Consider the following 19,435-nt stretch of genomic DNA (forward strand, 5'->3'; position numbering starts at 1 on the left):
TCAACTGTATATTCGCTGGTGCGGACAATCTGTCTAGTGCAGCACATTTTAAACGCAGCGAACAGAACGTTTAATCAGATCGCGAGAGGAAGTGCGTGAGTGATGCGTGGGCGTGATTCACAGCAGCCGCCGCAGACAACCTCCGCTCATGCAGCGTTTTGTTTCTATGCAGATGATGCGCGCTACTTTGGCGTCATCTCATAGCTATCGTTACCGCAAAGCTCCTCGTGCGCAGCGCTATGCTTTTCTTCTCATGCTTTCGCCATGCCGCTGCACCCTCCTCCTCCGCTTTCCTCCTCACGCCTCTTCGCTCTCCGCTTTTTTCATCCCCCGCTGCGCTTCGCGTTCACTCTCATCTTTCGCTGTGCTGCTCATTGGCTCGATGGATGGAGGGATGAGGCTGAACCCTTTAAATCGGGCGGTGGCATACGCCACCTAGCCGTGACTATTAACATATTTTGTACTTTGTGGTGGGTGAAATTTCACCCCTGCCTTGATTTTAGCCACCAATCAGATAACCTCCGTTTGGTTATTTCTACCCGCTTAAAGTCTAATTTGCCTCCACTGTCCCTAAACCCCAATGCTTTGAAAAAATCAGCCCCGTTGTTTTGCACTGTAGGGACGTTAAGCCCTTTACAGAAAAGTATGAGGTGTTCAGCCGTTTCCTCTTCCTCTCCACATGCACTGCACAACGTGTTTATACCTTGTTACTTGACTCGGTACATCTTAGTCCGCAATACTCCCGTCCTGGCTTCAAACAACAAAGAGCTTCCCCTAGAATTATCATAGATATTTTCTTTGGCAATTTCGTGCTTGAAAGTTCTGTATGTTCACAGTGCTGATTTTGTCTGCATCCCTGTTTTCCATAGACCCCTCGCTCGCGAGGTAGGACGCCGACGCTCGCCACAGGAACGGGTACCTGAGACTTGTTGTACAATGTTGTACAATGGCACCTGGTTTCTTAAAGTCAGCTTCGCCACATGGTTATACAAAGCCCGCTTTATCGCAATACACTTGTGTTATGCGGCAAAGCATACAAGCATTGTCAAGGCAGTTTTGGTTTTATGTTGATTGCACTGTAAAGGCAAATTACGGCCCAATTTTTTTATTGCGATAGCAATTATATGGACACTCAAAAGCAGATTTCTGCCGTCGGCCGTCGGCGTCGCCGTCGCCGTCGCCGTGAGGTTCCGTATGACGTCATTTGGAGATGAAATCGTCGCCGCGCGCCGAACGCTGTATGTGCGAGTGAAAGGGCGCGAGGGGCGCGTCTTTCACGGGGAGTGAACGCACGGCGGAGAACAAACGCGCGTTCTGCGCCGTGCTCGCTTAAGGGCTGCAGAATTAGGCGTCTCGTTTCTCCTTTACAATCACCATATATGTAGAGCAAACGCGCCTTCTTCAGACGCGCGAGAGGCCGTGGGGGAGGGGGAAGGAAGGGACGCGACGTTTAGCTGCGGCACCAAGTGCCTATTTATATGAGAGGCTCCAGCAACAGTCACCAACGCCGCACGCATTTTGAGCTAACGCGGGCAAAACGCCGATGGCGTCGACAACAGTTCTGCGTGTTGTTGCTACCAAAGCCGCTCACCTTACTTCGTATGACATTGCTGTGTTGCTATCGCATTCATTGCTTCGCCCTTAGGGCGAAACTGTGACATTTTTTTTCTTTTTTTTAAGGCGCGTTTTAGTCTTAGAAACGGGTAAATTCCATAATAAAACAATGTGAGTTACGGTTATTGCTTGATAATCTCCATAGGGCAGGTCAAAAACATGCGTTTTCAACAAGAGATGACTTGTGTTCAACGCATTCACTGTCCCCTTAGCTCCACTGAAACAAATGCTGCCACTAAAGGGGTTGCTATTGGAGCCACCATCGGGGTCAGGCAGGTGCGTGCTGACTGGTCAAGTTGCAAAGCCAAATATCCTGCAAAGGCCAAATTTAGGATCGAAATATTCAACGTTTGGGCCCATGATCCCGGCCGGCGCCCATGCGCCAGCCGGGATCAAATCAACTGAAAAATCAAATCAACGCAAGTCAAATTAATGGAAGTCTGCTGTATAAGTGTAAACATGACGTGCAACTATATCTGGCAAGTTGCTCTCAAGATGAAGTTTCTGGAATTGTGGAAGTATCCTGCATCTGATACAAAGTCACTATGTGCTCCTTCAGTCCAAAATTAGGCTTTCCCTGTCACATTGCTCACCACTGTACTTTGGATTTCCCTTAAAATGCTGATGCATATCATATTGTTACGGGTTATTCTGTTCAGAGGGAGTTCGAAATCATAGAAATTCTACCTTTGGTGCAAATGCAAAGGCATATCTTAATTTGATATTAAAGTTGGTCTTCACAAGCCAGGCGCAACATTACCAAGATCATTGTGACGTCATGACACGGCATAATTAGCCGATGTTGTGTAGTAGAGTGTAGACCACTTATAATGTAAGTCACCACAGTCACAAATATCCGCACTATAATAAATATAATGATTTTCAAGGCCTGCACATATGTGAAACATGTAGACCAAGCAGCCGCCCATATCCTTGAATCGAACCGTGCCACCGAGAGTTTTGCATCAGTTTAAATTTACGAATGTTGAAAGATTAATGTCCAAGTACCCGTGGTCTTCGCATGAAGCAGACAAAGTAATAATATATATATTTTTTAAAACGACGGCAACCGAAATTTTAGGTGCAGCACTGTCTCATTCGATTTTTCGGACTGATCGGCATATGCATGGTGTCGAAAGCATGGTGACCACGGACCAAGTTGCCGCCATTAGAGTGTTGCCCATGCCCTCACTTTCGTTGTCAAGGTGGTTTCTCCACTTTCCATGTGCCGTACAGCCATTGTAATGCATTTCATTGACTCGGCACTAAACCACAACTTTGGTTGCCAACAAGGCGCAGGGAAGCCTAGACGGCAGGGGAGTCGGGCAACATGCTGTCGCGGCAAGCTCGCGCTTCATATGTCGCACAGGTAGACAATTACATGGACACTACGCTTGCAATCACGCACACGCGCTGAACTGACAGCAAGGCGTACGAAGCGAAGTTTGGTTCCTCGGGCGATCAGCGGGGGGCAACTACTACGAATGCCTACCAAGTTTGTATGTGCGCACACTGGTAAGAACAGCTTCCATGCGCACATAAAGCCTAATAGTAGCTCCAAACTAAATTTGCGAAACACTGCTTAAACTGACAGCGTCACACGGGCGATATCAGCAGTTCACGATGCGCATTGCGACGGGTGCACAGAAACTGAAGCCGCGTTCGGTGCAAAGCCCAGAGCTGATAAGCAGCCGAGCAGAAGGCTTCTCTGTTGCTTAGGCAAACACCGCGTGCCTGCATCGTGCTACCGTTGCTTTTTTTTTTCCGCTCGTTTGCTTTGCGTCTTATGCTCCCCTTCTGCATTGCCCTCGTTGATCTCCTCTCCCATCGGCGGGCGCACCTCTACCGCGCTTGTCGGCGGGATTCTCCCGCGGAAGCCGCGGTATGCGTATACATGGAGTTCTATGGGAGGATAAACGGGAGTCAGAAAAGGCCACGTTGTAGCCAGTTCTGCACTATAAATGGTTACGTTATAAGTGGTCTATACTGTAGTTACGCTAGGTACAATGATGCTCATGAAAACATAACAATAGGCTTGCGCACATTTTGTTCTGGCTGCACCCGTATTTGGCAGTCGCAGCAATCGCTGAAACTGAGTGAACCATTGTATCATGTAGCATCCACCTTCGTGGTACTGAAACCAGAAACCAAAACTGACTTGTGGGAACAAATGACACCTTTTCTTTTTAGGATTTAGAGGAGTCGGACGTTCCCTTTACAACACCAGAATGTTGTGTTGTAAAGGGCCTTGAGCGGCCATTCGCACAGCAATTTTGCGTGTATTCGCGGGCTTCTTTCACGCTCGGAAAAATGCTTTTACGTAGCATGTATTGAGCAACAAAAAGCTGTATCGGGAGTTTTTCATGTTACTCTACAATTTTCTCATCGACACTTTTCATAGAAAGTCAGCACAGCGGAGAATTTGTTTGCAAACTTCAGCTTGGTGTTGTGCTTCATTAAAATAATATCTATTTGAGGTGTGATGGTCGATGCCGCGGGTCCATTCTCCCATTTCACGGCCTGTTGTGCGTTGTTGAAAAGTGCAGGTATTGCACATGCAGCTTTGCCTCTGTGACACTGTCAGTTTACGCTGTTCTGTGAAAAACCAGCTTAGAGCTTTATTGGCAATATTCCCACATGCAAGTTTACGCTGTTCCGTCTGGTAAGAGCCCACACGAACTGGGTAGGCATTCACAGTAGTTGCCGCAGCTCATCACTCGTGCATCCGAGCTCCGCTTCACGCACACGGCCGTCATTCCAGCCCGTTACCTCACGCCCGATCCCCTGGTGCGAACACCAGTCCTGGTGTTCATACCAGATCTGGTGTTCGCACCAGATCACCTGGTGTGAACATATCAAGGGCAAGATTGTCACGATGGCCTGCCACTTGCCACCCTGACACCTGCTAGACAAGTTCCACGCCTGCGCATCACGTGACGTGACATCTGCTACATCACTATACGCAACTGCTGCCTTACTGGCTGACTCCACATGCCTCACCGACTGGGCAACTTGTGCTACCATAAGAAGAAAACTGGTTGTATTTCGCAATCCATAATGTACAGCAATTAGCATTATAAAGGCACATTGTGATTGAAAGAAAATTGGGGCATTCTGAGGCAACACTGGTGCTAGTTTATTGAAGCCCTGAAGTTATTACTAGAATATAATGGTCTGAATTGTGTTAGTACATGCAACCGTCACTCTCGACTAGATGTTGTTCATCTTGATGTTCTGTATGTATATGTATTTCAAGACTGCATAGTAAAAATTTTCAGCCACAATTCCTCACAATACAGGCAAGATGTAAATATTTATTGCGTACAAAAACTCCTAATGATGCACGAAAGTTTAAAGAAACGCAGCACTTTCTGTATTGTAGTTACGGAACCCTTCAATGCAAAACATAGACAAGCATGGCAATACTGAAAATGGAAAAGCCCTAGAGTTGCCACACAGCACACGTGGTACATAATTCTGTGTTAAGCCGATAGGAAATGGCACCTGATTGTGAAAACACAGCATAGTGAACAAGTGCACAAACAAGGATAACTGCATATATGTGAGAACTATTTATCAGCAAGCAGGCGTGGCTTTCTTTTTTTGCCATTTTCCTCTTTTCGGCAGATATACTGCAGAAACTTATCGTCTCATGATTCAGGAAGTGGAGACAGTTCCCGGGTAGGTAGGGGATCTGTTTCCCACCGTGCTTGAATGCAGCAGGATGAGTGCATTTGTTCTCCTTTAAAGTTTGTAGACATGGGCTGATACAGCATGCAGTATGCATGCAATCATCTTCAAATAGGGACTGCACAAAATTTTATCTTGGAGCAGCAAAGCTGTTTGTTATTTCAAAAATGTTCCAATTCTCCTTTTTTTTCACTCTTGGAGTAGGCTCGAATTTATCAAAAGAAGTTATTGTGCCCACCGAGTCACGGCACTTTTGTTCCTAGTTTTAGGTAGCATACTGATATCATCTAAAATCTTCATCAAACAGCTTGTATCATTAACAATAGCTGGGACACTTCCTCCCAATCTTTTGATTGGGGCCCTTCGGCAACAGGTGCTTGATTTTGAGGCTCTCACATACTGTCGCAGAGGCTTCTAGCCACGGTTATTCACAGTTGCTGATAATGGCGAAAGACATAGTGCCCTTTTCTTAAGTGAAGAACTATCTATATCTCAGATAAGCATACTTTCAGTTTTGTGGGTGTCGTGAAGCGGCCCTTTTTCAGTTCCACATTGTATGACCAACACACCTCCTAGATGGTGTTAGCCACTCCTGGCTAGGCCAATGACCACTGACTAGGCCTAACCAGTGCCGCCTCATCGGGAGGCGGCGACCAAGTGGTTTGGTGCCAAGTCGATGACAAAACTCTCTTTACAGTGGCCATGCGGCACGCAGAAAACCGAGGAATTACCTCGTCAACAAAAATGAGGGCACAGGTGACAGCTCAAATGATAGCAACTTTCTTCGCGTCCACCATGTTTGCGACATATCTTGCGCGTAGAACAGTCCACCGTGCGATGTCTGAAATTTCGGTCACCATTAAACATTGGTTCTTTGGTGTAGGTGGTGGTGCCACGGGGAAGTATGAATAGTTTAGCAAGTTTGAAAAATTAGGCATCACAAAAATTGGCCTTCAGCTGTATGTCAATCTAGATTGAATCGGTGTTTGCTTTTCTATTGTAAACTGTTGTAAAATTGTGACAGATCTCATAATAAAAATTGTAAGCTGGTTAAATGATGTGTACTGTGCATTGTGGTGCTAGAAACTAGATTCGTGGTGCTAGAAACATTTCAAGGAAGCAGCCACTCTCTGGCATATCCAAGGAACATCTAAAATGCGTTCAATGACTTCGAGCCTGTCGAATACTGACATCATATGGTGGCTGAAAAGGCAGTTGCCCCTTGCCACAATTGCCGTTACAGTTGAGCACTACACCTACACCCGTGACAACACTGCCAACTTGCAGTCTGCGCCACCAGGTGGCAACGTCGTGTTGAACGTGCCAGTTCTTGGATCGGTGAAGCCAAGCAGCTTTAAACAGACTGAAGGCAAAGATAGATATAAGCTAATATTATGATTAGCTAATATAATGCAAGTTAATTGCAAATGCATGAGCCCTATCTCTAGCAGAAGTTTGGCGTGCCTGAAAGAGAACAAAAACAAAAGGCTTGTGATAATTCCATCTTGAAATCCTCGTATCACCGACCCCGTGATGTCACAAGGTTTCAGCTGCACCTGCTCACAACTAAGTAAATACCAAGTAAATATTAATTGATGAGAAAAGATCACATCGCATTTGAAAGTAAGCAGCGACTGGTCCTGCCAACTCTTTTTGCACAGAGAGGGCTCCAAGTATGCAAAAGTACCACGGAATTCAGGACATTGCACCAGCGTCATTGAGGCTGCAGTTTTGGCATGGAATTCAAAGAGGCCAAATTTGTCATTCAATTTCCTTGAACAGTCACCCTTATCTTGCCAAATATATATACAAATAGAGTAGTAAATGCATAGTCGATTGGCATACACTGATTGTTTTTCTCATTAGTGTCGCTTTAAAGCACCTGAGAATGCCAAGCACTCACGGTGCCTCTTTCACTGCGGAATAGTGAACCATTTTGGTTCAGATGATGAGCTGATCTTGTTAAGGAATTTAACTGCTAAAAGCAAGATTATCTCGGCTCGTCCAAAGAAGCTTCAACTGCTGACAGTATTGAAGATAGCTTGAGTGTGTTTGCTGCTGTGAGGTTCTATGTAATAACACCAAGTAGCGTAAAGAAACTGTTGGTGTGGCGTGTGCCACTGCCCCATTTCAAAGAGGAATTCACTCATCACCGTCATCGTGAGGGTTATTAGTAGGTGACAAGGAGGTATCAGAAAATGTGGAGATGAAATTGAAACATACATATTGACATTACAATTGGATAAGAACTGAACTAGTATGCTTGAGTGTGGTGGCAAATCACCACTCCACTTAAAAAAGAACACCACTCAGCTACTGTAAAGGAAATTCCTACAATGCAGGGATCTTTGTTATTGTTGTGTTTGTGCTATGTTTGATTTTGAAATGGCATGCTCCACTCCTCTGCTGGCTAGCCTCGTGTGCTGTGCTGTTTCTGTGCATATTGCACACAAGAAAACACTTCCAGGAATAGAGTAGCTGCAACAGTGAATATTGTCGCGAAGCTGTTAAGGCGAGTTCCACAACAGTTTTTAGCGACAGGGTGGTCGATATCAAATGTAAATGCAACAGAATGTGTGTCGGAGCAAGAAATTTGCTTTGAAGCAGAATGATCATCCAGCATAAAATAAAAGTTGCACCTTGCCCCTATCTCATTCGAATGGACAACAGCTTATATGGAAGTTTTTTTTTTTAAACCATTAATTTGTAATTTTTGTTTCTCATGCTGCGCTATACCGGCTTCAAGTTGGCAGTCAGCTTGGAGTTTGGTGGCTGTGGCAGTGAAAGCAGGCACCATGATTCTGCAACGCAGCCTGCGTAGGAGCCATCACAAAGAGCAGCCAGCCCTAACTGCCCTCGAATGCAGCAGAAAATAGACCCTTATATAGTAGTACTTCCTACGACTGTGAGAACTCGCTTGTACAGCTTCACCATCTTCGATGTATCAGTAGTTGGTTTGGCATACGTCTGTCACGGACCTTTTTTTTCATGAAAGGCTGTCTGGGCAAAACGTAAGGCTTCATTCGATTCATCTGCACATCCTGAACTAGTTCATGGAGTACCGCACTTTGCTATTTGCTTCGTTATTGCGACATGGTGTCTGCACATCACCACTTGTTTCAGCTGCATGATGCAGGCTTCATGTGGAGCTGGTTATGCATGACCGTGTAACTGACAACTGAATGAACCACAGTGAGTGAGTTCATGACGTACAGGGCGAACCAATTGGGCCTAAATAGTATCAGCACTTGTTTATTATTTGTAGAAAGCAGTTTAGAAAACGTCTGTCTGTTACATTGTACATGTTTTAAATAATACAATGAGTCTTTTTCATGCAATGTTTATGCATGCCTTTGCTTTGCAAACTCGATCATTTAAACAAGTAAAAATTTTTTTTTGCATGTTTGTTTAATTTTTTATCTTTTCTTAAAGGGTCAAACTGTAGTCGAGGCTTGCATAGGGTTTATCACTGGCAAAGATTTAACGACAGACATGGTAATACTACAGATTAGGTTACTGACAAGCAGCGCATATAATGTTTCAGGTTGTCAGTCTACGTCAATGTTGAGGATTTAAAAGATATCACAGTGCAGCGTCTAAGATAAGAGAGGTATTTGAAAATTCTATTAAATGTCTACATGACTTCAACGCCTCTCTCCAGACCACTTTGAAATATCAGTCTGCAAACCTTGTTGCTTCATTAAGCCAACTCTGAAAAAAAAAGTGGTAAATTTAATGTTTCAAATAACGAAGCTATTTTTTTGTCTGGTGAGACTTTAATACATAGATAGCTTACCGAACAAGACGTCAAAACACATTGGCCTAGCCAATACGTTCATTCGCCAGATATAGTGAACAATTCTCATGGTTTTCTCATGAGCAACTTTGACTACGCATTAGGTGTGTCTAGGTTAAAGGTTTCAGCATGACTTGACTGAGATTATGGTGAAGTTTGGCAAGGTAATTCTATCACGCCTGTCTGTGGAAAGTGCCTTGGATTTGCAAAGATGCACTATGTGCACAACCACCTAAAACAGGAAAAAGTTGCACCACTGTCACACGCTAAAGCTCTATGTCCATAGAGACCTGGAGATCTGCTAGAGTCAGTTTTAATCAGTGAGAAATTAATGTCACCTTGAATTACCATTCATGCAGTGGCATCAACTTATGCACGACAGGATGAAAGCTTTATGGTATATATAATGTATTTCTTGAAAGGGCCAGGACACTGAATTTTTCTAGCTTGAATTACGCATTGCTTGTTAAACCATACGCATTCCGCAGCAAGCTGGCTAAACTTGAGTGCATTTGGTGTGGTATAAAATTTGTATTTGAAGGCGTTATCTAGCTTGTGCTGTTTTTATCGCCCGAGTGAAACACTTGCACGCACAATGCCTTTAAGGGGCCCTTGCTGCACGTGCACGGTGGGTGCCCGAGCATATGGAGCAAGTAGAGTCCAACAAAAAAAAGTCCGGTTTCTAAAACACCAATAAAACAAAATGCGTGGGAGCTGAACGTGGGACAAAGCAGGCATTGCACTCTTCAATATTGATGCTCTGAACACTTCACAGCAGAAAGCTATCGTATCCTGCCCACACCTTCTCGCTGAATTCGGTTTCCACTTGAACACTCGCACAGTGGTGGACATACACCCTCTCGGAGCAGACGATACAGCAATGGCCTCACACTTCCTTATGTTACACAAGCCATGCCAAAACGGTGATCACTGGCAGTGTTAGGAGCTTAGAGGCAGTGATTTCAAGTTGAAATTTTTGGTTAAAATGTGTGCCGAGAACTTAATTTGCGTGTGTAACCATATACTGGCCCTTCTACTCTCAGCTACAATAAATAGGGAATACCTGGCCAACCACATCATGGCTCCCTTAACATATCATGGAGAAGTAGACATGGAGGAAAGAATTAGGAGAGAGCATTGTGGCAACACATCTGAAGCGAAACGTATCAGCCTCACGTGATTGTCACGTCGGAGTGCACGGTAGGATTTAGGGAGCCCACTCTGCAGGCACAGGGCAGCAGCACAAGTGCGTAACGATTAAAAACTACAGTGAGCCAAACATTCCTGGCCAATACGCCGAGTTTCATAGGTCCCGTGTTTGGTTGATACTGCGAGGGAAAAAAGCAAAGGGCACGCTTCCCAAAGCTGGCTATGTGGCGCAATGCTCTCGCCTAGCTTGTTTCCTTCCTCCATGGAAGTAGACAATAGCCCGGTATGACGTAGCAGTTCCTTTCGCCTTATTCTATTTCTTCTTATTGTACAGTGTTTACGACTATCCGACCCTGGCAACAATGTAGGCGAAGTACAACTTGAACCAAGCTTGCAGACTACATCTTTATTAACAAAGAAAAAAAGACAACATATTGCACCATACAAAAACAATGTTTTGGCACAGACTAGGGTAAGGCACAATGCAGACTAGGTAAGCAGGCCAGGGTAAGGCACAATGCTCGAGCGAGCAGGAAGATTTACGCAGGGAATGACGAGCAAACGATTCAATGTTCAAGCAACAGCTGAAAGCAGATGGTTAGGCACAAGAATATATAAGGAATACTTTGGAGATGTCACAAATAAAGAATGCAAATCTGACAGGAATGCCGAGAGGAAGAAAAGATGCAAGAACATCTAACAATCTCACTGTCTCATCACTGATGCACAGTTCTCTGGTTGTTTGAATTGTGACCAGGCTACAGTGGACACGTCTTTCTAGAAAGTCTGAAAGTTCACGGGCACATGGGAAGCATATACGGGAGAACATTTCAGAAAACAATAAAAATCCCGTCTAAAGGCTGCCTTCATTCAGCATGCGGCCAGCGTTTCGGAGAGTCATGCAACGAGTAATGGAACAAAAAGAAATGGTAGACGCAATGTTAAAGGGCCACTAAAGAGAAAATTAAGTATGGCTGTATTTGTAAATTCATCATCAGTCTATATTTATGTCCACTGCAGGCCGAAGTGTTCTCCCTGTGATCTCCAATTACCCCTGCCTTGCGCTAGCCGATTCCGCGCCTGCAAATTTCCTAACTTCATCACCCCACCTAGTTTTCTGCCGTCCTCGACTCTCCTGCAATACAAAAAAGCCAATTTTACCATGAGAAGAAGCTGAGTGAACCAAAAGCAAGATTTGAAACCGAGATGGGTGCCGCCACTGCTTTTGAAACTCTCGCACCAGCTTGCCGCGATGTCCTGGATTTTGATCGAACTCAGTTGATTGCCTTATCGGTAAATATGGACTGCATTGTATTCTAAAGGAGCCGAACACTGAACTTATCAAGTTACGTGAACTTTTGCTGTGCTACAGGGGCCCAAATATGAGAGAATACATTAAAATACACGCTGTCACACTGACATACTGGCAGTGGGGTTTCAGTGCAAAATTTAATAAGTGGAAGCGTCATTTCTTCTTCTAGTAATCAATCTTCTATCGCAGAAATAATTATCCTTTCAAAAGTATTTTTGTTGTCGGTAGAGAAAGATATAGAGTCCCTTTCAGTGACTGGACGACAACGGTGTGGATTAGGCAAGTTTAACTGACGGTTTAAATTGGGAGGAAAAAGCAAGAGTTCGGTGGGGCAGGTAATATAATACATAGAAGAGATAACCGGTGGTTCATAAGCATAACGGAATGGGTGCCAAGAGAAGGGAAGCACAGTCAAGCTTGCCAGAGAAGGTTTGCCTGGTGAGATCAGGGTAAGACAGGTAAGATGAGATCAATCAGAGAGCATTTTCTGAATGGTGGTTGTACTCTTTAGTTTACTATCACCGAACATGTCTATGAGAAAAACTATGGCTCAGGTCACGGTAGGTAAGCCCAGCTGAAAAAAAATACTGCGATGTGTCACAATCCAAGGTACTTTTCGTACGTTTTTCCCGGACGGTATTAACTCGTGAAAAAAGGCTGCCAGGAAACGGACATTACCGCAGCCACATTTGACAATACACATGGGTCTCTAGGACAATGTCACATCAGGAATGTAGTGAGTGCATATGTGTACTCCACCACTCCATTCTCTTCAACATAACCAGTGGTCTACCACACCAATGAAACACCTCCCCCCACCTCCCCAAGGTAAGAAAAACGCGTTCAGTAATGGCCGAGCATTAGGTGGATTGATTGACATTAGGAACCTCTTGAGTTTCAAGAGGGTTCAGCAGACCCATCACAGGTCTGATAGATTGTCAGATTTTCAGAAGCTTTTGTCATGCATTGGACTATTTTATACATGGCAACACTATGAAGGCAAGCGAGATTTCTCCCACAGCTCGCATTCAAAACCAAAAAAATTGTGCATCATATAGGAAAAATATAGGTATGCATCATGTAATTCGACATAACATGAAGTCTCATACTTTAACGCCAGTACTATTGAGCATTATAATAATTGAATGGAAACATAGTCATGAAGCCTCCCATGTTTTCATGTAATTGAAGCGCCATTACAAACTTTCACATGTTCCCAACCCCACAAATCACTGAAACACAGTAGCAATACCATGCTAGGCAAAATATCACATTTTGACCAACAATCGGCAGCAACAGTTTATGGAACGCAGGATCCAAGGAAACAAAGTTTTCTAGCACTTTGACTTCTGCTAGTAAAACTGTACAATACTATGTCGTTCACATATACAAGTACATGCTGGAAATTTAATAACAGGCTGTGAAAATATTTAACCTTTCTTTGTTTCAGATATGGCGGTCTGAAAACTTAATGCCGAGTGTACAGCCCACAGTCATGCAAGGTGCTGTGTGGACATCAGTGACACACTTATTTAGCGGAACAGACGTTCTGTAGAATGTCACAACACCGAAGCCATATAGGTAGCTTTGATAGTTACTAATCATAACTTGTATAAGGAAAAAGTTAAAACACGTAACTAAATTATTTTGTGTCACAAAGTGACAAAAAGGTTTCGAATGTAGGAACATCTGCAAAAACAAGGAATATCACTGAATAGCCTGAGCTTGCACATTAAGCATCATTTAAATGAAATTGTATCAACAATAAACGATGCCCTTCATATGTTAGATTTCAAGAAGTCAAATGTCAAATACAGCAATACTGCCACCGTTAAAAGGTAAGCAGCAGACAACTTTAAGACATATGGGTGTTCCAGATATCCTCTTACGTGCCGGTAAGCAATGGTAATGAAACATATGATTGATTTCTGAATCAACAAGGACAGTCCGGCATGGTTCTGGCAGAGTCCACAACAAACTACATGTTACCTGTGTTCAAGGACATCGCCATTACTGAGCATGATGTATAGTGTGTGCATTGCATCTGAACTGCTCCATGGGTGCCAATGATGTTTAAATATATACCAGGTAATCTTTTTGTGAAAATGGACTTGTTAAACTATTGCCACCTGTAGGTAGTGGGTCGAGGGCAAGAGTGGGTCGAGCCCAAGAGAAGAAAGAAGACTGCGCGCCCTTCTCTGCTCGAGCCAGCCCCGACGGTCGCGTCTTCCAAGAGCCAGCTGCTCTACGTTTATTAAACCTTCAGGACTACTTCTCGAGGCTCGTGACAAACTGGTGGAGGTGCTGGGTAAGCGTCTTCACGGATGTTGCAGACCCCTCCAAGGATCTGCGCTACGAATCCAGTGCCTGTCGACACTCCCGTGCATCGGGCCAGCCGCAGGATCAGGGGACTGTCTCCAGAAGTCGTCAACGCTACAGTTCCCACCACATCAACCGGTATGACCAGTGCTTCTCTTCAAACCGCCCCAACCGGTACGGGAAGCACGATGTCGAACCGTAACACACTTGAGAGCCCACGGATCTCGAAGACGTTTCATGGCACAGTGTTCGAAGACGTCGAACACTGGATGGTCGAATACGAACGCGTGGCTTCCGTGAACGAATGGAACGACACGGAAAAGCTCCGACACGTCTACCTCTACCTGGAGGATGGCGGTCGTACGTGGTTTCAGAACCGCGAGGGGCAACTGACGTCGTGGCGCGAGTTTTGTCGTCAGCTTTTGGAGACATACACCAGTGCTGATCGCCACGAACGAGCGGAACGTGCGATTCAGGCCCGCGTCCAGTTGCCAAACGAAACTGTGACCACTTACGTCGAAGACATGACGCGCCTCTTCCGACGGGCGGATCCAAGAATGACGGAGGAGAAGAAGTTAGGTCATCTGATGCGCGGGGTCAAGGAGCAACTCTTCGCTGGCCTCGTACGGAGCCCTCCGAAGACGGTCGTGGAGTTCTTGTCCGAGGCCGTGACTATGGAAAAGATGCTTCTGCATCGCTCGAACATGTATGAGCGGCAAGCGAACAGCATGTCTGCTGCTGACATTTTCACGGCCATAGGAAGCAACGGTGACTGTCTGCGAGAACTCATCCGCTCTGTCGTGCGTGAAGAGTTGCAAAAGGCCGCCGTAACACCGCACCCTACGGTAAGCTCCATAGCGAGCATTATCAAGGACGAAGTGCACCGTGACGCACTATCCTGTGGCAGATAGCACGACTTCGTTGCGGACATACCTAGCAACAAATCGCTGTACAACCTCAACTAATTAACGAAGTTTAAATAATTTGTTATTACTCATTATAGGGAACACGTCCCAATTGCAGAATTGAAGCCAAGCATTAATTACGTCATACTCATCTAGCATGAATTTTGCAATTATCACAAGTTCTGAAAAATGAAACATATGGAAAAAGTGCATTGACATTCCAGTTAACACATATCAGCACTTCACTTTTACACAGTGCTGTTAAATGCTAGGAACATCAATTTGAGGAAATTCATTTTAAAACTGGCACTAACACAGGACTTCTGCTAAATCGATATGCTCAGATTTAGTTAGTCAGTTAAATATCGATTTAGTTAAATCGATATGCTCAGATATGCAAAGGGCAAAGAGTACATGTACCCTAAAGTGATTAAATACAATGTTAATTAGCAAAACTTCAATAATTAGCTAATATTACACTGCATTTCGTTACGCAACTACTGCCTGCCTCTTCCATCCAGCTGATGTGACGTAATCGAACAATCTGTCTCGGGAGATTTTAATAGCTCTGTCTGCACTTAAAAAAGACAAAAAAAAAAAGACGGCATGTTCTAAACAATATCGTACATTGAAAGTTAGTGCCCATCTTCACTGTCTTGCATTTTCTCTTCATTTTTTGCACTTTAAAATGTAAATACAATGTGCTCACTACATAATAACGGACCACACATCGGGATACTTATGATGCACCAGCAACACGTAGTGCAGCCATGATACTGGAACATGACCTCCCCTAGATACAAAATGACACTTGTTTCTGGAAAGCGTTGTAAAAACAAGTCAGTGAAAAGTTAATTAAGGTACTAAAATGGCCAATTTGAAAAGTTGGCCAAGTTGGTGGGCGGTTGTCTCATATTAAAACATTGCTAAATTATGGATAAAAAAAAAATGTCACAGTTTCGCCCTAAGGGCGAAGCAATGAATGCGATAGCAACACAGCAATGTCATACGAAGTAAGGTGAGCGGCTTTGGTAGCAATATGAATTGTAGTAAACATGAGCTGATTAAGTAAGCAGGTGTGCTGCGGCGTAAGTAGACCGACATGAAGAGAGACTCGATGACCACGAGAAGGCGCATGTGAAAAGGTGGTGTTGATGAGAAGAGCTTCCCGTGGGCAGCGCGTGCGAAGGGACACACCTGTAGCGCTGCACTGCCGACCCTGGCAGCATTGCATGTGTAGCGTGCGTTGGAAAATGTGGCCCGACTATTACCAACTGATTGAACAAGCGTGGTGTGAGCGCGCACAAACAAACATGAATAGATCACACTGAATGACTGCAGACGACTGTCAAAACGCTGGCAGCAAGCGCATACGCCGCAGCAGCGGGCGAAGGTACGTGCGGTCTATCGCTTCAACGGAAACTGAGCGGCGAATGCATGGCGCATAATGGTCAGAGCCGTGTGGAGATAAGCGACGGTGCGTGCGAGCGACGAGCGCGGTTGTTGGCAGAGTAGAAGTGCGCCCCCCCCCCCCCCCCCGCTCCCTCCGGCGCTGGCTTCCCGCTTCCTTGCTTGCACGTGGGAGATTGAGTGCGTTCGCTCTCCGTGATAGCGCGCGTCCCCGCACGCTTCCGCTCGGGCATACGGCGCGCGGCGAAGATGTTATCTATAGGGAACCTCGCGGCGACAGCAGAAATCCGGTTGAAGTGTCCATATAATTGCTATCGTAATAAAAGGTTAAAGCAAGGGAGGACGATAGAGCTGTTAGCATGCTTTAATGGCGCAGTGACCAGTGGGAAATGAATATCCATGCAAGCACTAAGTGACAACGATATACCTTTATTTAGTAAATGGATAGAATTTAGGTTTACTGTGGGATTTGCTCCTCCAAGATCATTTAGCCACGTGAAAATAAAAAAATTGACGTAGCTTGCACTGGAGGCGCAATGTTAAAGAGACAGCGGAGCTGATGGGCACCTAGCTAGTCCTGGCTTTTGGGCTAGGCTAAGCACTACCAAGTCATCCCCAGCATTTTCTGGAATTTATTGATCGATTAGCTATTGATTGGCTATCGCAAGGTATTGCCCATGTATTTGGGCTAGGCTAAGCACTACCAAGTCATCCGCAGCGTTTCCAGGAATTTGTTGATTATTTGTCGATTAGCTATAGATTGGCTATCGCAGGTATTGGCCACGTATTTGGGTTAGGCTAAACACTACCAAGTGATCCCCAGCATTTCCCAGAATTTATTATTTGTCTATTATCGATTAGCTATTGATTGGCTATCGCAAATTATTCGCCATGTATTTTGGCTAGGCTAAGCACTACCAAGTCACCCTTCTTCTTCTTTCTGGGGTTTTACGTGCCAAAACCAGTTCTAAATTATGAGGCACGCCGTAGTGGAGGGCTCCGGATTAATTTTGACCACCTGGGGTTCTTTAACGTGCACTACAACGCAAGCACACGGGCGTTTTTGCATTTCGCCTCCATTGAAATGCGGCCGCCGGGGCCGGGATTCGATCCCGCGACCTCGTGCTCAGCAGCGCAATACCAAGTCATCCCCAGCATTTCCCGGAATTTATCGATTATTGGTCGATTTTCAATTAGCTATTGATTGGCTATCACAAGGTATTGGCCACGTATTTGGGCTACGCTAAGCACTACCAAGTCATCCCCAGCATTTTCTGGAATTTATTGATTGATTAGCTATTGATTGGCTATCGATGACTGACTAAGCTTAAGTAGTCCCAACCATGCTTAGCCAGACATAGCCAGGATCAGCTTTGCTAGTTCACAGGAGTATGTGCCATTGTGCTTGGACCCTTCTGCCAGGATCGGCCCACATTTTCTGTTGCCGACAGACAGATTACGCTCGACATAAACAGCTCCGCTGTTAAAACACCAGCCAATAGAGGTTGCGGGACAGCAACTAAATTAAGGTTAGAACAAAATTGGTGGTGCAGGATCTCCAGGGCACGCAAATGGCAGGAGTGGGGATAAATGCTGGAACCCGGACTGGCCCGTGGGTAGGGGCTTTGCGAAGGCCAGAGTGCACCGTGTTCCGGAGGGTTGTTTGCATACAGGTTTTCATACATCCTTGGCTAGTGGAGGCCTCGGCGAGCCCCAGACTTGCGGAGCAGTCCGGGTTCCAACTCTGGTGACCCCGTTGCCCCAATTGTGTCCTTGAGAAGCCGCCAAAGTAAACTAAATAATGACATGTTGTTTACACTGAGCACTCTCTCAAATCCTAACTTCCCACTGGCCGCTCTGTCATTAAAGAACACTAACAGCAGCTCTGCCTCCCTCCCCTATCGTCCTCCCTTATTTGTACTACTTTTTCCCCAATCAACTCCGCTAATTTACCTACTCTACGAATAATATTACGTACGATTTGAGATACGGCCCGATATATATCAGCACACTGCTGTAACGGCATAACGTTTCAGATACCTGAAACAGCGTCGTTACAGCTACTTCTTATCCTATCAATTCCTCGTACAGTACTATGCAGTTCTTGCGCTCCTTGGCCTTCGTCAGAGCTTCGTTCGCCCTATTGGTGAGCTCTTTCACATGTGCGTCCGCATCGATGCCGCCTACAAAATCGACGTCGAATCGACACGTGGCTACGCCGACGGACGCGCTACAGCCACCGAATTCGCGAAGCTTAGCGCGAGCCCCGGGGTCAGCGAAATTGGGATTCAGACACGGGAGGCCCTCTAGGACGCGTCCAACGACGCGCCGGGCAAACTCGCCGTCCGCGTCGAACGTGAACATAAACTCGTCGCCCCCAAATCGACCCGCCACGACCTTATCGCAGTCATCGCCGACGGAGTCGGCGATCAGGCGTCCCACACTGGCGATGACCTCGTTGGCCTGCAGGTAGCCAAGCTGGGTGTTGAGCTTCTTGAAGTTGTCCAAGTCCAGAATGGCTATCGATACGGGTGCGCGATACCTGCTAGCCAAGACGAACATGCTTCTCGTCATTTCCTGGTAAACGTCGCGGGTTAGCAACGAGCTGAGCCTGTCCTGTACGGCGTGCACGGCTCTCCGTTCAACGTCCAGCTGACACAACCTGACGGCCAGCTCTCGTAAGGCAGGCGCCAGGCACTCCGGCGGCTCGAGCACTGACGGCGATCGCGTGGTTAATATGACGGCGCCGTGACCGGCGATGCGAAAGAAATGGATCGTCGCCTCGCCGCAGCCGTCGAGCCTGATCACTCGTTTCATCTTGACGGGCGGCATGGGGTTTCGGTTGTTGAGAATTTCGGCGGCGTTTCTGTACTTGGCGAGTTCGCAGCACAGTTCGTCGATGTCCGACTGTTCGGGCGTCCAGCTGTTGTCGCCGTCGCGCTGGTATAAATGCGCGTTGAGCTGATCATCGAGAGTTAATAGACCGAGATACAGAATGCGCGACTGTCCGATGATGGGCGTCAGCAGGCCGGCAAAGATTTCCATGCAACGTCTGACAGACTTTGCTAGCCGGAGTTGGTCCAGAGCTTCGTCCATCGCGATACCCGTGCAGTGAGCGGATTCGGAATGCGCTTGTTGGAAAATGCAACTGGCGCCAATGCGATTTTTATTGTACCCTCTCTCTCTCTCTAGTGGCTGTACTCTCTCTGGTACACGTCACCAACGTTAGTGTGGCTAGTC

At 45.9% G+C, this 19,435-nt stretch overlaps 1 protein-coding gene across 1 annotated transcript in view; it reads right to left on the bottom strand.

Annotated features, from left to right (window-relative positions):
• Nucleotides 1–19,424, bottom strand: part of LOC125945874 (uncharacterized) — a 102,210-nt gene extending 82,786 nt beyond the window's left edge. Inside the window, exon 1 of the mRNA XM_049668235.1 lies at nucleotides 15,983–19,424. Within this exon, the coding sequence (XP_049524192.1) occupies nucleotides 18,263–19,291 (1,029 nt within the window). The 5' untranslated portion in view covers nucleotides 19,292–19,424 and the 3' untranslated portion in view covers nucleotides 15,983–18,262. The remainder of the gene's footprint in view (nucleotides 1–15,982) is intronic.
• Nucleotides 19,425–19,435: the final 11 nt, after the last annotated feature.

The sequence above is a fragment of the Dermacentor silvarum genome, chromosome 5, assembly GCF_013339745.2.
Source record: "Dermacentor silvarum isolate Dsil-2018 chromosome 5, BIME_Dsil_1.4, whole genome shotgun sequence".
Taxonomy (NCBI): Eukaryota; Metazoa; Arthropoda; class Arachnida; order Ixodida; family Ixodidae; genus Dermacentor; species Dermacentor silvarum.